This window comes from Geotrypetes seraphini, chromosome 4 (genome assembly GCF_902459505.1).
Source record: "Geotrypetes seraphini chromosome 4, aGeoSer1.1, whole genome shotgun sequence".
Taxonomy (NCBI): Eukaryota; Metazoa; Chordata; class Amphibia; order Gymnophiona; family Dermophiidae; genus Geotrypetes; species Geotrypetes seraphini.
In genome coordinates, this window is record NC_047087.1 from 220,463,750 (window position 1) to 220,475,816 (window position 12,067).

Sequence of the window (12,067 nt, forward strand, 5' to 3'; positions counted from 1 at the left end):
ATTATTTAAAAACACTATACCATCTTTTTCTTTATTTAAATAAGACTCAGAAGAATACAGGTTTTTATAATAATTTAAAAACTGTTTTAAAATAGGACCAATCTGAAAATGAGTTTCACCTTTTTCATCTTTTATTGCATTCAATTTCATCTTTCTTTTTTTCACTTTAAGATAATTAGCCAATAATCTTCCCGCCTTATTTGAACTACCATAATACAAAGCTTGCTGACACATAATATTTTTTTTAGCCAAATTAGAAGAAATCTCATTATATTTATATTTTGCTTTTAATAAAGTTTGCAACGTAGAATTCTCCCACTTATTAATCAATTTTAATTCTAAATCTTTTATTTCGTGTTCCAGTTCCGTAAATTGCTTATTTAATTGTTTTTTAGAATAAGCTGAAAATGATATAATTTGCCCTCTCATCGTTGCTTTAAAAGCATCCCATATTATTTCTGTAGATATTTCCTCTGTAATATTATTTTGAAAATATTCATCCATTTTTAATTGAAATTCTTCACAAAATTTTGGATATGCAAGCAATGCATTATTAAATCTCCATACAGGCCTACCATTATCCGGGTCATTAAAATTTAAAGAAATCCACACTCCTCCATGATCTGATAAAATTATTGGTTCTATAGAGGCTTGTGTAACATCTTGTATTAGCCCATCAGAAACAAGAATATAATCAATTCTAGAAAAAGATTTATGAACATGTGAATAAAACGAAAAATCTCGATCATTAAAATGAAGAATTCTCCATATATCTTTTAAATTGCAAGAATTTATAAAATTATCCAACCCTAAAGATTTTAAAATTTTACTAGGTTTTTTATCCAATAAAGGGTCCACAACAGCATTAAAATCTCCTGCTACTATCAAATTATTAGCAGCCAGTGGTAAAATTATTGGTTGTAGAGTTTTAAAATATTCAATTTGATTCGAATTAGGTATGTACACATTAAATAGCGCCACAGTATTATTGCCCATACTCATGTTCACATGCACCCATCTTCCTAATTTATCTGCTTTCACCATATTAAATCCTGCTGAACATTTTTTATTTATTAAAATTGCTACCCCAGCTTTTTTCCCCACCGCCGGTGCAAAAAAGCAATCTCTCACCCAATTACCAATTAGCTTTTTTGATTCATCTCCATTAAGGTGAGTCTCCTGTATGAAATAGACATCCGCATTTTGTTTTTTTAAATATAGCAATACTTTTTTCCTTTTTATCGGGTGGTTGAGACCATTAACATTTATTGAAAAAATTTTTTAAGTCATTATATCAAATCAAAACAATAATCAATAATATTCTTCACATCAATATTATAACCTCTTTTCCCCTTTTTAAAATTATTATTAGAACCCATCCCCTCCCCTATACCCCTTCCCATATTCTTAATCCCCTCCCCCTCCCATCCCTCCCTTAAATTACTTGCCAACTTTGAAACGCACACCTTGACTAGGCAATAGATAAACTCCCCACAAGCTATATTTATAATTTTAAAACCATTAGCCAGATCATTATCATATTAAAATGAATATCATTTTATCACACAAGACTTCTTTATCAAGGATTACCTCTTTTTTTTTTTTCCTTTCCTTTCCCCCATCTCTCATGAACCCTCCCTTCTCTACTCACTCATTTCCATTAAGATATTATTGAAATACATAAATAATCACACCAAATTTTAAAATTACATTCATCCAAACCACATCCATCTTTCATGTCAGATTACATCACATTCCCTCAAGTTAAATATCACTTTTAAATATTATTAAATATATAATGGAAATCTTTTTTCCTAACTTTTCCTATTCAAAAAGTCAATAAATTCCCCAAAACAACAATTTTTATCCCTTTAACATAACCCTCCTAACATTCCATACCCATTTCCACACTAGCATATTTGCTACCCTTTTAATTTCCACTCCATTCACAACATTCTCTTATATCATATGCTTTATATTATAACATCCAAACTTTCCTACATCCTTCGCTTTTACCAAAACTTCTAATTAATTTTTTTTTTTTTAATCTCCTCGTATATCCACCATTATTTATATTAAGTTCAGACCAATTTTTATCCCAAACAACAATATTATGACTCTTGTTGCATTAATAGATTTGCAATTTTAAAACTATAGTCCATACATAACAACAAATTTCCTTTTCTTGTAATAAGATGCTATATGTCTCATAAAGTCTCATTTCAAATCTCCTCTTGCTTGCAGATCCATATCAAATTCTATCCTCTCACACTACTGTTTATACATTCTCAGTCTCATCTTTTGATCCACCTTAAATCTCCTTTCCAATTGTTTTGCATAAAGATTTACAATGACCACAATTTCAAACTTGTGGTGCCAATCATAGATCCTTCACATTCTACATATACAAACCCTGTTCCTTTTTTTTTTTTTTTTTTTTGACCATCGTAGCTCTGTCATTTTTATTTTAAGGTCAGGCCAACTATTTACCAGAACCATCTTCAAAAAATCCTCTGCTGCATTTAGAGAATTTCCATTACAATGTCTTATTCCATATATCACAGCTGACTTCCCCTTTTATGCAAATGAAAATTGTAAGGCTTACAAAGTCACAGTCTAACTCTCATCTTGCTTGCAGATCCATTCTATTTAATGTCCTCTTGCTTGTAGTTTATATCTTCTCAATACTATTTAGAACTTATTTCCTTCAATCTGTTTTGCACAATCCTCTATCGTTTCTCAGTCTGTCTGTCCAAACAGCAAGTCAGTACAATCCATCTTATTAATCTCTGTCCTTTAAAAGGTCTGTAATATTGCATCTCTTATACTCTTGCAGGCTACATTCCATTTGCCTCATGACAAGATAGAATGTGGAATGTATTTGAAATCCAACTGCAGCCATGCCTTCAGAATCCTATTAACTCTTTTTTTTTCTTTTTTCTTCCTTTAACATAGAAATTTCCAAACAAAAATAAACATTTCAACCAAGAACACAAATACTTCCATCCAAGTCTCTATTAAGTAGCCATTGGTGATTCACACTGCTCCAAAAACTCCTTAAGTTTATCTGCAGTATCAAAATTCAAAGTTTTATTTTTATAAGTGACCCGCATAGTTGCCGGGTATATGAGCCCATATCTAGCTCCCAGACTTCTCAGCTGTGGTCTCAGGTCTAATAGCTGCTTTCTCTTTTGTGCCGTTGCTCTGGCAAAGTCAGGCATTATGTAAATCTTTGAATCCTGACACTTTAAGTTTTTATTATCTTTAGCTAATTTAATTATTTCAGCTACCTGTTGATATCTAAGTAGCTTAAAGATCAGTGGACGTGGTCCTTTTTGGCTGTTTGATAATCTCGTTGGGACCCTGTGTGCACGTTCTATTTCCAATGGAAACTTGTTTTGCATCGGGAGCACCTTGGGCAAAAAATTAATCAAAAATCCAATCGGATCCGACTTTTCAATTCCCTCCGGGACCCCAAGCACCCTTAAATTGCTCCTTCGTTCCCTATTGGACAAATCTTCCAGCTCCCTTTTCAGTGCTTCAATTTCCTTACTGTGTTCCATGTGCTTTATACATTCCTCCTCACACTTTTCCACTCTTTTCTCAATTTGATCCACTTTCAATTCCATTGCTTGCAGTTTATTTGATAAACATACCACCTCTTCTTTCACTTCTTTTATATTTTTAGCGCATTCCAATACTATTTCCTTTACCGCCTGTATTTCCTTCATTATGTCTTTATTTTCTACATCCTCCGGCGGCAACGGAACTGACATCGGTGAAGCCGTATCAAGTTTCGATCGCTTCCCGCTTCCTGAGCTGCTCCCCGCTGCCAAATTTTTGTTTTGCTTTCCCGAAGCCATTATCCACCTCTACCTCACTTTTCAGAGTGAAATTTGAATTTTTTCTGGCTATGATCTCTGTCAAATAGCTTGTCTTCACAGAGCAACTCCACTACCCAGCCATTTAGTTCCGCTCCAAAGCCACGCCCCCTTTTTTAACTTTTTCTAATGGTGGTGTGCCTCGTGATTTTTTTCATGAAACAAGTGTGCCTTTGCCCAAAAAAGGTTGAAAAACACTGCAGTAGACTATTCTCATGGTGGCCAATTCAGGCCACTAGTGCCTGGCCAAAACCCAAAGAGTAGCAACATTCCATGCTACCACACCAGATTAAGCAGTGGGTTCCCCCATGTCTTTCTCAATAACAGACTATGGACTTTACTTCCAGGAAATTGTCCAAACCTTTTTTAAAACTTCTTAGTTTCTGCCATAACACTGAAGAGAATATAGACTGGATTTGTAACTAAGTTGATAGAAACACTCTGGCCCTGTAAGACACTTTTCTGCCTGGAAATCACGATGGCATGTTCACATATTACATCCTCAATGATCATTCCATGAATTCCTGGGAGAGATATTTTTTGAGACAAGAAAGATTTTAAAATATCTCTCTTTTAAAAAGTACACTTCTTTTCAAGATTGAAAAACAATCACAATAAGTTTTCAGGCTTCAGAATTACTTGGTTTTACAGATAGCTGCCTTCAAAACATTTTAAATATCTGTGATGAAACACAAGACCGATAATTTTGGAAGATGCATCTGCCTGCCTAATGCATTGACTGGGTCAAGACGACATAACAATAATAGTAATAACAATAATGCTGTAACTAAAGAAGAAAATAATTGTTGTATAGTTCCTATAACAAATATACCCCATTTTTATGAAGCTGCAGTAGAGGTTTCTAGCGCGGGCTGGTGAGGTAAGTACTCCAATGCTCATATAACTTCTAAGAGCATCAGAGCATTTACCATGCCGGCTTGTGCTAAAAACCTCTACTGCAGCTTCATAAAAGGGACCCATAATTTATTTATATTCAGTGTCAAGAGCAATTAAATAACTACAGTGGTTAGTCCCAAACAACAATTTATATCCATTAAAAAAATTAGCTATAGAATATAGAAATAGTCCTTACTGTATTCATGCAGTGTTCCCCGCACTGATCTACCACTTGGGCTGAACTTTGTTTCCTTGATGGTATGCTCCAACCGAAAGGTGTCATTGATCCATGGGTCATTGGTGAGGATGGTGCCCGGGTATTTCTTTTCTGTGTTATAAGAAGACATGTCTGCGTCACACACTGTCAGCTCTGCCAAGACTGTGCCCTGGTTGTAAAAAAATTGAAGACGTGAACAAGAAGGGGTGATAGAGATCCAGTTGTTTATGTACATCCAAAGATCTTTAATTAAACACACTCGTTTATTCTCATTCTGTTTACATTTTTATAAATTTTGTACATAAGTCAAACTCATTTTAATTGAAGTTTTAACACGGCTTTGATTATGATGAGCTACGAAGCATGAGTAAAGTCACTTGGGGCAATCATTCACAATGGTTTTTATTAAATAAGGGGCCCTTTTCCGATGCTGATTTAAGTACTAATGCGCGCCAAATGCAGCTTATCATATCATGGGATATGCTCAGGCATCCTGCAGTAACTACAAAATGTGCATGCACTAGGACCCCGATTCTTTAAATGGCATCTAAAACATAGGTGGCAAGCAGCACGGTGCATAGTGCATGTCAATCATGAGTTCGGCGTCATTTATAGAATAGCGCCTAAATTGAATGTAGACACCAATAGGTGTCAAAACCTTAGGTGCCCCCTATTATGCTAGGGTTTTCTTGGTCTAAATACTGGCACCTAAGTCCAATTTAGGTACCTACAGTATACTCAAAACATGCCGACTTTCTGATAGGCACCTCGGACTAGGTGCCTAGCTGAAAATAGTAGGCGCCTACTGAATTAGGCACCTAGAAAGCAATTAATTTTAATTTATACCAATCAAGCTTGTTATCAGCTCCTATTAAGCTTTTAAAATAATTAACCACTCCTTTTACAAAACCGCGGAAGCAGTTTTTAGCGTAGGGTGGCGCAATGAGTGCTTTGCACTGCTCTTGACACTCATAAAGTTCCTATGAGTGTTGGGAGCAGCGCGTAGCATTCAGTGGGCCGGCCAGTGCTAAAAACTGCTTCCATGGTTTTGTAAAAGGGGGGGGGGGGGGGTTAAGTGAGGTGCCTAGACCAATTTAGGCACCTAACTTTAGCCATCTTTTATAGAATCTGGGTCTAGCCACACACTAAAAAAATATTTTAAATATTTTTTGGAAGGGATGTGTCTGGGTTAGTGCATGATAACTGATTAGCACACAGACACTTTGGGCCTGTTTTACGAAGCCGCACTAGTGGCTGTGCTGCGGTAACAGCCCCGAAGCCCATAGAGATTTAAAGGGCTTCGGGGCTAGCGCGGCTTTGTAAAAATAGGGGGGTTTGTGAACCCTTAGGAGCTGATTCTGTAAGCGGTGCCTGCCACAGCAGGTGCCTAAAAAACAGGCTTATCATGGACAGGCGCCACTTACAGAATCGCAGCTAACAAGGACTCTAGGCCAGGCTGGAAATGTAGGCCAGGGTTTTATAGGCCTATATTTCTGGTGCCTAGGGTCCTTGTAGAATCGCGGTCAGTGCAAGGCCTAGTGACGCCGAAGTCCAGTGCCACACCCCAAACACGCCCATCTCTGGGCTTTTGGTGTCACTAGGCGCTGCTAGGTGCCATGGACCTAGGCACCTGTTCTGGAGACTGTCTAGCGGACCCTTAATTTTTTTTTTTAATTCATTTTTTGTTTTTAATGGCGTGATCAATTATTGCCGAGGCAGGCGTCTATGCCGAAATACAAATTGTGTCTGGTCCATGAATAATGCATTTCCTATATTACGGAGGGCCCTTTGTGCTTCTTTTGGCATTTGCTGTCAATTATCACGCCACTTACAACCAATTGAAACACTTATGTTAGGCGCTGGCAGGTGCGATCTAGGTGCCTGCTAGTGCCTAACTTTCAGCGGGTTTTTTGAGAATCCGGCCCTCACTGCCTGCAAAATGGGTGGAGGATAGTGCTCATGCGGTAAATTTATTTAATGGCCATGCACTAACGGTAACATTAATGCATGGCCATTAATACGACAAATACAAAAAGGCCATTTTTATGGCTCTGGTACAAATAGTCCTTAGTGATTAGGAAAAGCCCATGAAAAGTTGTGCTAAAGCCAATTTGTACTGCAGCTTAGTAAAAGAACCCCCTAAGACAAGAAAGATAAGAAAACAATATATTTTACTGGATTTTTGTGTTAGCACAGTAGATGGCAGCAAATTTCCACTTTCTGGAGATAATGTTCCTTAAATAGACTGTTATAGTAATTACTCTGCAGAGTTGCTATCGACCTGGCAAAGGAGTGTATCCTTCAAACACTAGTGTAGAAAATGTGCTTAGTTAGATTAATAATTTAAAGATATACTGTATTGCTGCTAAATAGCTTTGACTAGAAAGATTAATTTGAAATCCAGAACTGACTCAGTGGAATGACCAAATCCTAACTGAAAAAAATGAAATTGATCAATTAATTATGTAAAAAAAAATTTTTCTTTCCCTGTCTATCCTCCTTCCCTGTTGGTCATGGGGAAGGGAGAGGTGCTGCTAGATAAAGGAAGAGGGAAAGGGGTGAAGAGGTACTGCTGGACATGGGGAAGGGAGAGGGAGAGGTGCTGCTGGACAGGGGAGGAGGAAAAGGTAAGGGAGAAGAGATATTGCTGGACCTGGTAGAAGGGGAAGGGAAGGATGCTGCTGGGCTTGAAGGAGAAGGGGAAGGAAGGGAGAGGTGCTGTATGCTGGAAAGGAGGGTGAGATGGTGCATGAGGAGAGAGCATATTAGTTGTGAGTGTGGCTGGGGGAGGGAAGGAAGAAAAATTGTTGAAAGAGGAGTGAGTGATGAGAGAGGGAGAAATAGACATGGAGTGGAGGGGATGGAAAAATGGTGCATGGGGAGAGAGCATGTTAGTTGTGAGTGGGGTTGGGGAGAGATGGACTGAGGGTGGGAAGGAGGGATGTCACATCTGAGGGAAGAGGCGAGGAGAAAGAGTGAAAGCGTGCAGAAGTCAGAAAGTGTTGGACTTATGGAGAGAGAGAGGGAAAGAGATGGGGAGGGCAGAAAGGAGGGAAAGAGAAATGTTACACTAAGGGAAAGGTGAGAGGGCAGAGAGTGAAATGTTGGACTCATGGATGGAGAAAGAGAGAGAGAGAGAGAGAGATGTTGGTTGGGGGAGGGAAAGAGAACCAGAAGAGAGGAAGCATGCAGGAGGCAGATAAAAATAAATGTTGGACTGGTGGAGGGAAAGGAGGGAGAAATATTGGACTGGGAAGGAGACTAGAGAGGAGGGAGGGGAGATGTTGGACTGCAGGGGGAAGAAAGGAGGAAGAGAGAGAAAGGTTACACTGGGTTGGGGATGGAGGAGAGATGACTTATGGAAAGGAGAGGCACCAGACTAGGGAATGGAAGGGAAGGAGGGGAGAGAAAGATGACAGACTGCGCAAAGGAGAGGAGAGAGATGCCAGATTATGGGAAGGAGAGGAAAGAGATGCCAGACCAGATCTTCCTCAGGGGTCCCAAATGGTTTCTTCAAAGATTTTGTGGATATGGCAACCTACGTCCAATGTTGATTGAGTGTGATTCCTCAAATGAGTAGGTTTCCATATCCACAAAATCTTTGGAGAGACCATTTTTGGACCCCTAAGGAAGACCTTTCAGATCAAAACACAGACTGTGTTGGGTCCTCATCATTTGAATCAAGTTATGGATGAGCTTTATCGATGAGAAAGGGAGTAACAGGTTGGGTCCAAGAGTTAATTGTCAGTAGATTATGTGGAGTTGAAGAGGTAGATCTTTAGTTTCTTATGGAACATGAGGTAGTTTAGTTTGGATCTGATGATTGTTGGGAGATTGTTCCATGGTTTTGTACCAATATATGTGAACATGGTGTTAAATATCTGTTTGTATTTGAGGTTTATTGTTGAGGGGAGGTTCAGCTGGAGCTTGTCAAGGTTTCTGGGCGAAGAGGACCATGCCGAGGAGAATAAGTGGTGTAGTGGAGCTTCTGTTGAATATGTGGAACATTATGCAGGAAACTTTGAAGTTTATTCAAGCTGGGACGGGAAGCCAGTGTAGTTGTTTGTAATGGGTAGAGAATGAATCATATTTTTTCAGCTTGAATATGAGTCTCATTGTTGTGTTTTGTATGAGTTGCAATTTTAACAATCTGGAGCAAAAGTAATGAATAAAGAAATATCTTATTCTTCTCATCAGCTTACTGTTGTTTTCTTCCACTTTGGATTTTTGCCACTTTGGTTGCCTTGTTGTTTTCTGGGGCTCTTCTAGTTATCTTACATAAATTAACAGTATTTGCAGTGAAATGAGCAGTTAGTTGAAAGAATACAGTGCCTATAATGTGTTGTCCTTTTACCCCAGCAGACATTCATCAGCCAGCAACTGTCTTCCATAAACATGGCAGCATTAAGGCAGAATGCAAATGAAATTCTTGTTATTTTCACCAAGAGAATGATCACTTAAGCCTGATTTTTAGCTGGGTTGGCCATCGTTTAAAATTAAGCACTGGCCCTAATGCTCAGCTTTTGCACAGATATCAGTGTACTATCCCATTAAGAAGTGTTGTTGACTGGAACAGACTGCCTGAGTCAATCCATCAAGCTTCATCTCTAGCAGTATTCAAGTGCAAGCTAAAAGCCCTCTTTTTTGAGGCTCCTTTCAACTCCTAACTCCCAATCACCTTAAAATTACCTACCAAGCTTTTCTGATCAGAGACCGTCTGTTGCATATATAGCGCTGTATATACTTTTCAGCACTATAAAAAAGATAAATAGTAGTAGTGTATAATGTATTAGGGTAGTCCACGGTAGTCATTTTGTAGGTCACTGTGGTTGTACAGTCTCTTGGTTTTATGAACCGCATTGATCTGAGAGATTTTGCGGTCTAGAAATGAAATGTAACCTTGTCAAATCTTGTCTTCACAAGGCTTATTTTTGTCCACTTGGTATGTTTTACTCATGTGCCAAATTTCAGCTTAATTAGACAATATTTAGAGGTCACCCCAGTATGCACTGTTTGCTCATGCATTGTGTATATACTGTAGGTGACTGTACATAATTAGTTTGTGTGGTGTCATCTAGTTTGTGATCTGCACCCAAAAACTGGCACCTTAGAAAGTCAGTCTGTCAACTGCTAGACTGCCATGTGGACTGGATGTTCTTCGATTGGTCAATTTTCTTCACTATGATGAAGAAAAACCTTTACTGAAAAGCTATAAGTTTCATGTGAGTCAGTAATAGTGGTATGGGATCGAACCAGGATACTGACACAATACATAGATTCTTGCATTAAGAAGTTGCCAGACATTCCATGAAGTCTCATATGTACAGATGAAATGAAACCTGTGAGCTTTGAAAATCTTGTAACACAGAGAACATACTCATTTTTTGATCTTTTGATTGAAGGAGGATCAACAAAAGCAAAAATATTCCTAAAGAAACATCCCACAGAATGGAATGACAAACCAGTTTTCAAGGAACTTTGGAATTCAGCATCCAAACTGACTGTTAATGATGCAGCAGAATGAGGGATAAGCCTCATTGAAAAATGCAACAATACTTTGACAAAAGATGAAGAACAGAAGCAATTTGTTCTTTGGCTAGTGGCCAGCCAATGAAAGAAGTTTCCTTCTGCATCAAAGGCGGCTCTTATGTCATAGATCACTGACTATTTGTCGAGTTCACAAAAAATACAATATACTGTACTGTTAAGCTTACTGGTATTAAAAAAAAAAAAAAAAAACTGCGAGGTGGGGCGACTCCCCTAAACTTTGTTTTAAATCAGAGGTGTCCAACATTTTGGCTTCCCTGGGCCGCATTGGCCGAAAAAAAATGTTTCTGGGGCCACACAAATGCGCAAACGCTGCAGCAAGACAGAGGAGGGAGCCGGCAAGACGGTAAACAGCTGGGGGCAGCAGAGGATAACACTGCATCGCCCTCGACTTGGGCCACACAAAATCCTTCACGGGGCCGCATGCGGCCCTTGGGCCGCAGGTTGGACACCCCTGTTTTAAATAAAATTTTGTGTGTCTTTCATTTTTATCTAAAGGAAAACATACACACACATACATATATATATATATATATATATATATATATATATGTATATATATATATATATATATATATATATATATATACATATATACACACACACACACACACACTGTATACTGGAAGGAAGTCAAAAACTGGCACTGAAAATTTGATGATGAAAAAAAATGAGTGCTAAGAGCTATTCTATAAATCAGTGTATCGCAAACTGTATGCTGTGGCAGACTCCATGTGTGCCACGAGACGCTGGCAAGGAGGAGAGGTGCCAGCTGACTGCTTACAGGACATGTCTCTTGTGGCAAGATGCATGTCCTATGGGCTGTCAGCTGGTGCCAACGACTCGCCTCCTTGCCGGTGCCTCTCCTCCTCTCCCCCACTGACAAAGGGACAGATTCAGCATCTGGCCGGAGGTCCTCTGCGCACTTCTGCGTGCCTTCTGGCCTCAGCACCGAGTTTAGTGTGCCCTGGTGCTAAAAGGTTTGCGGGACACTGATATAAATGGAGCACATCCTTTACACAATGGGGTTCAGCACAGATCTGGCACCTAAATTTTGGGCACCATACTTACGCCTTGTAGAAGCAGATATAAATGCCGGGGCTCAACTTTGGTGTGCTTCAGGTAAATTCTGTTAATCCATGTGCAACTTTTTGGCCCCATTTTCAGATACCTGCAATTGAAGTTAGGCTCCATGCTTTCTTGAATACTGTGCAATGAGATGCGAATGCAAATATTTTAAGTCTGCCAATTAGCATCAATAATTGGTTGTTAGGGCCTGATTATTGATGTTTCCAAGGTAATTGGTAAATTTATTTGCACACGCATCTCTGAAGTGCACATAAAGTTGGGTACAGAAATCTGGGGACAATTTTCAGTATCCGGGGTACAGTGTAAATGTATGTATATGAAGGTGGTTTGAAAACTTTGGTAAAAAAGCACGTTACGTCTAGGGCTATATACTTAGTCCAGCGAGTTTCTATTTTTGTTGTATCATAGAAAAAATAGCTTACAAAAAAACTGGAAA

At 38.8% G+C, this 12,067-nt stretch overlaps 1 protein-coding gene across 1 annotated transcript in view; it reads right to left on the minus strand.

The window, feature by feature from the left end:
• Positions 1-12,067, minus strand: part of RET (ret proto-oncogene) — a 255,342-nt gene that overhangs the window by 122,183 nt on the left and 121,092 nt on the right. The window contains exon 5 of the mRNA XM_033943472.1: positions 4,975-5,164. Within this exon, the coding sequence (XP_033799363.1) occupies positions 4,975-5,164 (190 nt within the window). The remainder of the gene's footprint in view (positions 1-4,974; positions 5,165-12,067) is intronic.